The sequence below is a fragment of the Elephantulus edwardii genome, unplaced genomic scaffold (genome assembly GCF_000299155.1).
Source record: "Elephantulus edwardii isolate Elephantulus edwardi_28Jun2011 unplaced genomic scaffold, EleEdw1.0 scaffold00342, whole genome shotgun sequence".
Lineage (NCBI taxonomy): Eukaryota > Metazoa > Chordata > Mammalia > Macroscelidea > Macroscelididae > Elephantulus > Elephantulus edwardii.
The window spans coordinates 1,651,614-1,663,666 of record NW_006400092.1 but is presented as its reverse complement, the minus strand read 5'-3'; the positions used below and the strand labels follow the sequence as shown (position 1 = coordinate 1,663,666).

The following is a 12,053-nucleotide window of genomic DNA, read 5'->3' as shown; positions in this document are numbered from 1 at the left end:
TGCTCTGCACGAGAAAGATGGGCAGTCTCCTCCCGTGATTAACTGCCTCGGAAAATCCCTTGGAGGGTCAGCTATAGGTCATCCCAACTGAATGATATATAATAGGCAGTGGGAGAAGCAAGCTTAAGGCCCCTCTAGTTCAGACCAAAGAACAGTACTTAACAACTGGACTACTGTGAAGTAGTCCCAAGTAGCAAGAAATTCCATCTAGATTTCTTGTGGAGCTTAGGGTAGAGTTAATAGCACGAAAACAACCAAAGTGTGTCTGCTTTTTCTTCATTAAATCAAGTGTCTTATAAACATGCTAAAAAGCATTTTAAAAGGTAAGGGAGCCTGACACACTTGCATGTTACCACTGTTTTACCTGTACCTTCTGACAGAACCAAGGGATGCTCTAGTACCCTGTGTCAATGGCCCTATTATCTCTATCCTACAATTGTACCTTTAAAAGAAAACATGATAGGGAACAAAGGGGGAGGGAGTTCTAGTGAGAAGATTCAAATATATATAAAGCAAACAAAAGCAAAAGCAGTATAAAGGGTTCAATGAAAGCTGAGTGGAGACACTTCAGAAATCTGGCCGAGTATGCTTTGGTTTGGGGGACTGAAGAAAGGCAGGGCATCTGAAGTGCAATCACATTGGTAATAAATGATCATCCCTTTCTTCTGACTCTTCTCCAAGCTGGTCATCCCCCACACCACGATATGCAGCAGGCACATTACGGGGTTTAGAACGACACACAAAGTCACAACCATCCTATTAAAAAAAAAAGAAGTCATTTAGAACATCCAACTCTGAAGTAAAGGAAGCTATAACTAATCTGAAGAATATACCAACAACTGGTTTTCTTCAGGGGTAAGAAATAAAGCTCAAAAGAATTAGACTAATTCAATTTGGGGGGGAAAAAAAGCAATGGAGTGTATCTCCCTTTCATCTTGCTGAGGACTACTGAGCTGACTGACCCCTAACAACACTATATAGGGACTAATCTTGCAGTAGGACAGAGGATAAGCTATTGAACCCACCAGTTAATTCCTTGTGAGAAAAGATTTAACAATCTTCCTTAAAAACCAGAGCTTAAAAAATTCAGTAAGGCAGTTAATATGTCTTTTGGGGTTACTAAGTATCAACTGGATTGTGAGGTACCACTGAGTGACTCATAGTGACCCTATGAACAAGGCCTGATCTGTCCTATCCTGTACCATCCTCATCTGACATACTTCAGCCCAGTGCTGCAGTCACTGTGATGATCCATCTCATTTAGTACACAGCACATTTTTATAGGAGGAAATCAGCCAAGTTGGGTTTTTTGCTCTCAGATCTATTTTTCAGTTCAAACCACTGCCCTTTTGCTTAGCAGCCAAGAACTGAACCATTGTTCCACCATTCCTTCCTCTTAGACCCCTTTAAGAGCTCAACAGGACTTAAAGAGATCTTCCTATAATCCACTATGTTGATCTAGTAAAATTTTAGGTAAGGCCAAAAATGAAGTTGTTAAGCCATTTGTTACTTTGTGCTAAGGTAATTGTTTTGGTTTGCCTAGGACTTTTATGGTTTAGCACCAGAAGCTTCATGTACCAAAACTACGTCCTAGGAAACATGGGTTAGTTCTTCACACAACCTTGTAAACAAGCTACGGCCTTATCTACTGTCTTACTACTTACAGCTACTAGGTTGCCAAGATCCTGCCAGAAGGATAAGTGGGGAAACTGCTCCATTCCTTTGGCTCCTACCACCAATCGCTGATATAAAAAGCCTCCAATTATATAGACAGCTACCAGTGATACAAACCTGTAGAGGAAGAAAAGATACCTCTACTTAAAAATTAAGGGGAGGGGAAAGCATCCTGAAATACAAGTATTTACTAAGGGAGGAAAAAAACCACTTTATTTTTAACTTACATAGTCCAGAATCTTAAGATTTTTACAAAGTTTTTTCCCCCTTAATTACAGTAAAAAGACACTTCACACCCAAGTTATCAACAAATACTTATTGATTTTAAAAAGTCTGGATTGATGAGAGTTAACAAGGTACTCACGTGACAAGTAAGATAGAACCCACACTGAGGTGGGAAACCTCTGGGGAACAGGCCAGGCTGCTATCCATCTCAAAGAGGTAGAAACAATCTTGAACTTTGCCTCGTTCTTCAAATACAGGGTTAAAATTATCCTAATGATGAGAGGACAGAATCCAGCAATTATGAAGTGTCTTGGTTCCTACGTATGATGGGGGTTTGTGACACGGGAAAATTATACTCCCAAGTTTCCTGTGTCCATCTTGTTCCCTCTGGAAGTTTTTCTCCCACCTCAGATAGGTCGTCTTATCTCTCTTAGATGCCTTACCGCTAGGGCGTGTCGACTGCAGGAGATCATCACCACTGCACGACGCTGCTCCTTGCCACAGTGGTTGTCATATTCATCACCTCCTTTATAGATCAGCATGATCCAATTACCTGAAAAAGGACAAGAGAAATGGAGCTGAAGGGAAGAAGGAGGAAAGAAGGGAGGGACGGCAAAGGCAGATCTGGCCAGACAGCAGAGTGGAACTGAAAAGTTTAGTTACACTGGTATTAATGAAAACAACCTTTATCAGTTGTTGTGTACCACTGAGTTGGAACCAACCCATAGCTGACTCTCTGACATGTTCTCAGAGGTTGTTAATCATACAGGAGGAGACTGCCCATCCTTTTCCCATGAGGGGCTGGTGGCCTTGAACCATGTATGGTCGGGATTGCAGAGCAGCTTATTGTCACTAAGCAACTAAAGCTTTGGAACAACACTATGATTAGAAATGTCAAATTAAAACTTACTTTCAACAGTTTTAGGATCCTGTGTTTAAGACAACTAAGTCAGATGTTGCTGTTAGGTGCTGTTGAGTGGACCACAAATCACAGTGGAAAAAAAAATCACAGTAATGTTCCACAGTAAAGGCAGAGAGGTGATAAGTGGTGCCGGAGAAGAGTCATGGACTGCTGGGAGAACAAACAGGTTCATCCTCAAGAGGGTGAAACCAGCCTGCTCCTTGAAGGCGAGGATTATGAAGCTTCGTCTGACATACTTTGGACATGGTGCAAGGAGAGACCAGTCCTTGGGGGGAGGGTCGTTATGCTCGGAAGGGAGGAGGGACAGCGCAGGAGAGAATGACCCTCACAGCGCAGGAGAGAATGACCCTCGATGAGATGGATGGATGAGTGAGGTAATGAGGTTAGGTGTGTCAGAATCAATAAAGGTGGAACAGGACAGAGCAGGTTTCAGTGCTATTGTACACAGAGTCACTATAAGTCGCAAGTGACTCGATGGCACCTAACAACAAACAACAAACCTTTCATATTAATTCACATTTTCTGAACACATGCTAATCGCAAAACAGAGTCCATACGAGCACTTGTTGTGTACTGCAGAGTTGGAAATGACCCGCAGCTGACCCTCTACCAAGTCTACAGTTAATCGCACAGGAGGAGACTGCCATCCTTTTCTTGCAGAGCAGCTGGTGGCCTTGAACCACATACCTTCAGGATCGCAGTGCTGCTTCTTGCCACTAGGCCACCAGAGCTCCCTATACAATTACTAAGATTTAAAATTAGCCATACATAAATTCAAAGTGGATAATTCTTATGACTGGATTACATTTATTCACTATTTACGGTGCTCAAAGTACCAAAGTACTTTTGCAAAGCACCTCAATTCTCTAAATAATCATGTGAAGTGAATAAAGCCGTCAAATTTTGAGTATGAAAAAAAATCAAAACTGTGACTTGATTTTCCAAAGCCACAGATCTAGTAACATTAGCTTGGTCAAGAATGCAGGGTCTTCACACCAAACTCTTTTCATTACACTGATGGGCCACACATTCTCACCAGATAATGTCATAATTTTCTGTTTAAAGTAAGAAATTAAATTAGAGGTATTGAACATAATCCTTTCTAGAAATAGGATTTTATGGCACTTGAGAACTATAATCATCACAGCTCAAGTTATTAGAAAAATTTTGTACACTTAACAGCTTACCAAAAATGATGGATTCAAAATATAACTGAATTTGGAAAGTACCTGACTAGATTCTTTTTATATAACTTCAGGGAGTTCTAGTGGTATAGTCCACAGGGAGTTGAATTGCTAATCCAATGTGTCTTTGACACCTCTCTGACAAGTGTCAATCCATCAGTGGATCCACAGACGAAAGATGGGAAATCTCCTGCTACGTAATTTACAGTCCTGGAAACTTGCTTGAGGGACAGAAATGAGTTGGTTTGATACAATGAGTTGCATTCACTAACTTTAAAACGAACACATAAAAACAAAACAAAAAGCAACGAACACATAAAATGTCAAGAGCCCTGGGTCAGAAGCTGTGGAAGTAAGACATTCTGTGATTCATTGTCTCAAGTGGTGAATCACACCTAGGTGACAGGACTGGAAAAGTCAATATACAGGACTGGCTTGGGTGGGATTAATCAACATGAAGAATCTTACTTCCATTGAAGATGTGAGTCTCATTGAGTCTCCCTATCACTTTCTCCTTTTTATTACTTTTGTTGATCTGCACCAGGCCCGCTCCAGTTGTGCGATTGCTAGCTTCTTGGCACACCCTGAACACATATATGTATGTGTCTGGGCCCTGGCCCACAGTGCTCTCAAAGCTGTAAGGAAACATGAGAAAAAAGAAGGCAGCATTATTGGCTATTAGCTTCAGGAAGGGCAGCCTTTCTTAACCAAAAGAACAATAGTACTTGGTTAGCTTAGTTAACATCGTAATTAAATGTAATATTAAATAGTATTTGCAGAATTATAAGATGTCCATGGCCATGACGACTGTCATGATTGCTGATTAAAATATACTATTCAAGGCAGATATTTTAGAATATTCAACTGGGCTAAGCTACTATTTCTCTATGAATAATCATCTATGTTAATGGATACTTTGCTTAATGATCCCCTCACTCAGGTGCGTTGGTAGAAAAATATGGTAATTTATGTGTGAGAAATGTGGTCGTGTTATGAATCACTGAGTGAGAACTGACTCCTAGCTGATTATCCAGTGGGCTTTCAGTAGCTATAAACCACTTGAGAGGAGACAGCCCATCTTTGTCCTGTTGAGCAGGTGGTGAGTTAAAACTCTGCTTTTGGGCTGGCAGTGCAACTCCTTAAAACTAAACTATCCTATGAAGCACAGCTCTACTTCCAACATATGGAGTTGTCAAGAGTCAGGGTCAGTTTGTCAGCAACTGGTTTTCAGATTAACAGATCTGAAGATTCTTGACAGTTATGATGATTTTATATCCATATAAAAATATATCTATTTTCAATGTCTTATTATATATAGCTATCAAATAAGCTTGAACTTCTATAAGCTTAGATCCAATCTTAGAAGCAGCTATTCTGGGAACTCTGGTGGCTTAGGGGCAATAAGCTGTGCTGCAATCCCAAAGATGTGCAGTTCGGATCCACCTGATGCTTTGCTGGAGGACGGGTAATTTCCTCCTGCACCTGTCAGATTTGATTCAATGGTGCGCGCACGCGCGCGCGCACACACACACACACGCAGCTACTCTTCTGTATATGATAATTAAACATAGCAACTCAAAACTTTAGGGAGCTCTGGTAGCCTAGTATGTAGAGCTGCACTGCTAACTCAAAGGTAAGTAAATAAAATCAGCCTGTTGCTCCATGGGAGAAAAATAGGCAATTTCCTTCCATATATTTACAGCCACTGAAAACCCACTGGAGGCTCAGCTGTGAGTCTGACTGGGAGGGTCGGTCATAGAGCAATTAGAGAAAGAAACTAAAAAATTCTGAGACTGTACTTTGTTATAAAAGATTAAGATCTCATTGTCAATAAGACCAACATTGCTAATGCTTAGCAGATTAGACCTGTCTCCTAGAGAAAATTACTGTACATATATTCCGTATATAGCAATATTTGTAGTAAAATCAGTAAGATGGGGGGCAAAACTCTTTATCTCAAGCCCTTTAAGGTTCTTATTTTACCTTTTATTAAAAAGTGGTTTCAGTTTCTTCAACACAGCTAACTCCCTTTCTGACTCTTTACCCGTGTCTCCTACCAAGTCGCATTTTTCTTCTGTCTGCAAGGATTCTTTCACAGCTGCAGCTTGCAGAAGCAGTAGTACCAGTGCCGTCTTCCAGCAGCTATTGAAGGGCAGCATCCTTTTAAAAAAGAATGTTAGAAGAAAAAGGAGAGAGATAAAACAAATGAACATGGAACATACACAAAATTTTCCACTATGTACATGAATGAAACACAAGGAATATGAATAATTATATAAATACCAGTAAAAAAAATTAAAAGCTCCAACATATGAACATATATGGTATTTTAAATTTGTAAGATTCTTTGGCAAATGTATTATTAATATGTATTAATAGTCCCCTCCTTTATAAGTAGTACATTTTCATTATCTGTGTCAAGAACACAGATCATGAAACTCAAACCTTTCAGTCTAATTCATAAGTGAGTTCTTTTAGAACATACTTTGGAGGAGAGGAGAGAAGAAAAAGTATTAATGATGATATCCTGAGTGGAGATACTCTTGCTCTATTGCTGAGTGGCAAAATTATTTTACAATTCAAAGTTTATTGAATACTAGTTCATAAATACAGCATAAACCAGTGGTCTTTACTAAAAACAAAACAAAAAACCACAAAAACAAAACCAAAAACTTGCTTACAACTTAAAAGAAGAGATAAGCATAATGTATCAATTCAGCAAGATATAACTAGAGAAAGAAACCTGACTATTTGGAATGGTACTTTCATAAATGATACTCAGGAGTATCCAAGAGAAACAATAAATCACAAGAATGCCAAATACATACATACACAGAACTGAAAACTTAACCTACTTTAATGGCTTGCATTCTCTAAGAATTATTTTCACATATAACTTTCATCATTCATTAAATCAAAATGGTTTAAAGAAGTCTGCCAAATCTGATCATCTCAGGTTCGTTAAAGTCACAAGAAGATTTCTATCCATTAAGTATAGCTGCCATTTTTTGTTCCTAATTGCTGACAACTTTTAGGATTCCCAAGCCACTTTACTATTTTGTGAAACTAATAAACTTTTTGGCTTCTGTCAGTCTAGGAATGGAAACACAAGGCTTCCTATTTATCAAACTTGTTTTCTTTTCTTCAATACATCTTCATATCTAGAACAGCTGCTTTATCCTTGCACAAGACTTCACTCTGATACCCACTAACGATCCCACAGGCCATTATTTATCACCCCACCCTCCCAATCTGTTGGGGTTGAATCAATTCGAACTTAGGGTGACTCCATGTGTTGCAGAGTAGAACTGTTCAGTAGGGTTTTCCCGGCTGTGGTCTGTACAGAAGTGGTTCACCAGACCTTTCATCCATGGCAACAATGAGGGGGTTGGGACCTCAGATCTTTGAGCTAGTAGTATTCCTCCTCGTCTTGGCTGCAGATACAAGTTCAGACTTATAGCTGACCCTTCACTGGGCTTCCAATACTATTAATGTCAGGGGAGGAGACTGCCCATCTTTCTCCCTTGGATCTTCTGTAGGATTTCAACTGCTAAAAAAGTGTAGCCTTTGCATTAGCCATGCAACTTGCAAAGGACTAAGTCATTACAATGTGTATGTGACCCAGGGCTTAAAATTTCATAAAAAAATAAAAACTTATTCATTTTTCCTGGTTCAAAGATTTGATTCTTCCAACATTCTTTCACTTAAAATAAATTAATAAAGATTACATGTCTAAACTCTGATCTGAATACTTAAGTCCTGTACCTTTTTCCAGTGACTAAACTTTTTTATAGGCGGAGCTAAATGAGTATTAAAGATAAATTCTCTTCCACAGAAATTTGTAGATGAGAGTACATAGGCAGTCAAAACTGCTTTCTGTTTGACTTAAAGAGATAGAGAGGAACTGGTTCCTCACACAGTTGACTAGGAAGTGGAATTAAGAATTCCCAATTTCATATGTTAACGCACCACTCAACACGTAACTCAATCAGCTGATTCTCTTAAGACAAATAGCTTTCTTTTGTTACACAGATTTGTCATGTCAAGTTCCTTATATTCTTTCAGGAACTGATTAAGATTTTGACACTGGATTCTCAAGATTTTTTTTTTCCAGGTGCAGTTTTCTGGAGGGATCATCATTATACAGAGTTGTTTCTCCAGCCACAGAGTCAGTTCCTTATCTGTTAAGAGTTGATGATTTCTCTTCCCAAAAATAGAAGAAACTCAAAAAACAGGGAAGTGATGAAAGACTTAAAAAGTTAGTTAAAACTCAAATTCACTGTTGTTGAGTCAGAACATACTTATTGCTGTCCCTTCAGAAGCTTTTTGGGAGGTTGAAAACTACATGAGAGGTGACTGATTGCCCATCTTTCCTCTTCAGTGCCACTGGTAAATTAAAATCACCAGAGAGGCACTGCCTTTGGGTCACTAGTACTACTCTCTACTGACTTATACCACAGCAATCGTTAAACTGAAATAGCTTCCATTTGCTTATTGGTTAAAAAAAAATGCAGGATAAGAAACGTAATTACTTTCTTTCTCCCATAAGGTTTGGAGGTATATATAACATATGCCTCTGAAAATATGCTGGAGAGTCAGTTATGAGTTGGTCCCAACTTGACAGTCCACAACAAAATACATGCACACACATTTACAGGTGTCTGGTTGACTAGTGGGTAAGGAGTTGAGCTGCCAATCCAAAGCCATGCAGTTTGAATTCATCAGCTGTTCTGAGGGAGAAAGATGGACAATCTTATGCTGTGTGACTTATAGCCTCTAAATATCTGTGGGAGGTAAGGTGAGTCAGCCCCAATGGGACAGCACACCACCACCAACAATCAGAGAAAGAACGTATGCAAGTGAGTGCACCCTCGAGCCTGCAAGGACTCTGGTGGCATAGTCGGCTAAATGGTGGGCTGCTAACCAAAAGATTTGCAGTTTGTATCCACCAGATGCTCTGCAAGAAAAAGAGGCCTTCTCTTCTTATGAAGAATTACAGCCTTGGAAACATGATGTAAGGTTCCCACCAACTGAAAATGAATGTATGGCACAGATGTTCTTTTAAATATGTATATGAACACAAGGGTCTTGGAGACAAAATGTTTAAAGTGCTTCGCTACTAACTGTAAGATCAGTAGTGTGGAACCAAGGGAAAATGATGTGCCAGTCTTGAAAGATAGACTTGGAAATCCTATGAGGCAGTTCTACTCTGTGCTAAATTGAGGGTATGAGTTGGAATAACTCAAAAGCAACAGGTTTGGTTTTAAGTTGGTTACATACACAGAGGCCCATGATATATAGTCTTGATTGAGTTGCACTTTCTAACTGCTTTACCTAAATCATGCATGCTAAGCCTGAAAACAATCAGAATTGTATTATTTCCTCCATTTTATAGATTAGGAAACTAATTTACAAAGGTTAAATTACTTGGCCAAAGTTTCATACTTCAAAATATGTGTGAAGTTACTGGGTCAACTTGGACTGTTCACTTCATTAAACTATTTGCTGGAAAACTTCAGGAATATATGGATGTAACAATGCAAAAACTGAGTACTCCACTCGAAACAATTTAGTATTGTGTACAATACAGAGTTTAGATTCTTTTGAAATCTAGACTCTTAAAATCATGATCTTTAAAAACTTTCAGTTTTCGTTTTCTACAACCATTCACCTATTTGGTAACGCAAAAAAATTCTTTACCGGGATGGCCAATGATCGCTTTAGGAACCTTCTTCTTTCAAACTAGTCATGGCCATTTTCCATTTACGATTCTGCCTTTTTTTTTTTGGTAGGCTCCTTTCCGATGCAGTAGCCCTCTTTTCCCATTTTTATTTCTGAAGAGCTACCTTAATTAGCTAAAATGAGCCAACGTTTTTATCTAGAAAGAATTACTAACAGTAGTTCTCTTATCTTCGTACAGGGAAGGAAGAAAAAATATTCCCTCCCTCATTGCTCTTCTCCGCTCTGCCCTCCTCCTTGCCCCCACCCCGCCTTCCCTTCAAACCTCCTCTGAGGGCTCTGGACCTTCTCCCTCCGTCTACTTTTCATATTTCCCCACTGCTTACAGATATACCCTCTCTGAATGTTCTTCCTCTACGATGTCAGACAAAACTTCCTTCAATGAGTAAATCAATAACACCTCAGACAGACTTCATAGCAGGGGATCTTCCAATCCCAGACTTCAGAAAATATTTCTGAAAATATCTTCTTGGTCTTGGAGGCCCCTTTGGAACTTCTTTGATTCCTCGCCTTCACCTCTCCGCCTCCCTTCTCCTTGGCCAAAACTTCGCGGAGAACCACAATCAAGACAGACTGCTGAGCCCGGTGCCTGTCAATGACTCCGAGGTGTGCAACGCTCCTACTCTTCCACGCCCCCACATACTCACGTGCCACAGGCAAAGGAAGGAACCACCGCTCAGAATCCCCCGGCGAATTTCCGTCTGGGGCTGGGAATTGGGGCCAGCGAGCTGGCTGCCGCAGACCCCAGTCCCCGATCTCGTGTGAGAGGCCAGCGTTCCCCTAGGCGCCTCGGTGAGCCCCACTCTGGGAACCGGAAACAGGAAGCGCCAAGCGGCCCCCAGCAACTGCTCCTCCCATTAGATCCCGCGGCACGTGACTACAGAACCATTTTTAACCCCTTTTCCTCCAGCCTGGTCTAATACAGATGCTGATTGGGGAATTTGGAGCATTTAGCCCCGCCCTTGTCCTATCAAACCCAATCATTATCCAATTTTCAAGTTAAGTTCCACCTTTTCGAATCGCTTTTTACCACTGGAGTCCCTTGAAGGGACTCTCAGTTCTGGAACCTCCATCACATGGGGGTCACGCGCTACCCCTCCTCCTCCGTGTAGAGTGTAAAGGAGGTTTAAGAGGGCGGGCAGCGGAAGCGGAAGTTACGAGAAGGTGCCCGCCCTCTTGGTCGCCGTGGGAGTTAATCTTGTTCCTGATCTCTTACTTCCGGTACTTCTGCTAGGTTTTACCTCATTTGGAACCTGAGGCTACGGCTCAGAGGTGTTTACAACAAGAGGAGCCAATTGCACGTAGTTGTACTTGCTTTCTTAACGGCCACTTTTTTCTTTCCCCCCTTTCTACAATATTGTTATTGCCCGCATCATGAAAATTTCTCTTCCATTTCGTGTCAATTTACTTGACTAATTAACTGCAGTTTCCTCTGTACATGGAAGTTGCTTTGGCATCCTCGGCTCACACCATTACGTTCAGGTTTTTTTGCTCCTTGGTACAAGGAACAATCTTAATCTTTAGTGTTTTAAAAAATCCTATAAGGCTTCATTTAAGCCATTCTCAGCAGTTGAACTCAGGGCTCAAATACTAGTTAAGGAGCAGCTGCGATCCTATCCTGCGCCATCTTCAGGATCTTTTAATATACGCAAGCCTATTGTTACAGTCACTGTGTCAATCCATCTTTGTGAGTCTTCCTCTTTCTCTGATTCTCATCCTTTCCTAGTTTGGTGTCTTTTTTTTTTTTTCTTTTCTCCTCCCAAGGACTAAGCCTTCCAAAAGGAGCTCTGGTGGCCCAGTGGTAAGGAGTTGCACTGACAACGCAAATGTACGCAGTTCAAGTTTACCAGGTTCTCCGCAGAAGAGAGATGGGCAGTAGCTCCCATGTGATTTACTGCTTCTGAAAACCCGCTGGAGCATCAGCCATAGGTTGGTTCTGAATCCATCGTACAAAACAAGTACACCTCCTGACAATGTGCTCAAAAGTATGTGAGATGAGGTTTCACTACCCTTGTCTCTCAGGATCACCCTGGTTGCACATCCTCTGAGACTGACTTGTTCATTTGCCAGTCCGTGGAATATCCAGGACTGTTCTCTGCACTTTAAAGGCATCGTTTTTTTACTCTTCTTGGATTCTTGTGTCAGTTTTAAGAATTAACATTATTTCCTTGGATGTCCTTTTGTTGTTTGTCCTTGTCTCTATATTCATTGTGCTTTGACTTGTGCATTATTTTTGTATGTGCTTCTGGATAGGGACTGGATTTTGACTCTTGTTCATTCCTCGCCAGAGCTAGCACGGCTTTGAACTA

At 40.6% G+C, this 12,053-nt stretch overlaps 1 protein-coding gene across 2 annotated transcripts; it reads right to left on the bottom strand.

Moving 5' to 3' along the window:
* Positions 1–431: 431 nt before the first annotated feature.
* On the bottom strand, positions 432–10,648 carry M6PR (mannose-6-phosphate receptor (cation dependent)). 2 transcript variants are annotated; one of them, XM_006901746.1, is made up of 7 exons: positions 10,392–10,648; positions 5,989–6,165; positions 4,474–4,640; positions 2,343–2,452; positions 2,039–2,169; positions 1,665–1,791; positions 432–756 (listed from the first exon to the last, which is right to left on the bottom strand). In XM_006901746.1, exons 2-7 carry the CDS (start codon positions 6,162–6,164, stop codon positions 634–636), a joined length of 834 nt encoding a protein of 277 aa, XP_006901808.1. In that variant the 5' UTR covers position 6,165; positions 10,392–10,648; the 3' UTR covers positions 432–633. The 2 variants fall into 2 exon arrangements, with proteins under 2 accessions (XP_006901808.1, XP_006901809.1); XM_006901747.1 differs by lacking the exons at positions 1,665–1,791; positions 2,039–2,169; positions 10,392–10,648 and having other exon boundaries at positions 634–756; positions 5,989–6,164.
* Between the last annotated feature and the right edge of the window lie 1,405 nt (positions 10,649–12,053).

What these genes read in the sequence shown, in the direction of transcription:
- M6PR (XM_006901746.1), bottom strand. Translation starts at nt 6,164, where the DNA reads ATGCTGCCCTTCAATAGCTGCTGGAAGACGGCACTGGTACTACTGCTT. An exon ending in AAACCACTTTTTAATAAAAG is followed by an intron (nt 4,641 to 5,988) that starts GTAAAATAAGAA and finishes GTTTCCTTACAG; the next exon opens with CTTTGAGAGCACTGTGGGCC. An exon ending in GGTTCTATCTTACTTGTCAC is followed by an intron (nt 1,792 to 2,038) that starts GTGAGTACCTTG and finishes CTTCCTCTACAG; the next exon opens with GTTTGTATCACTGGTAGCTG.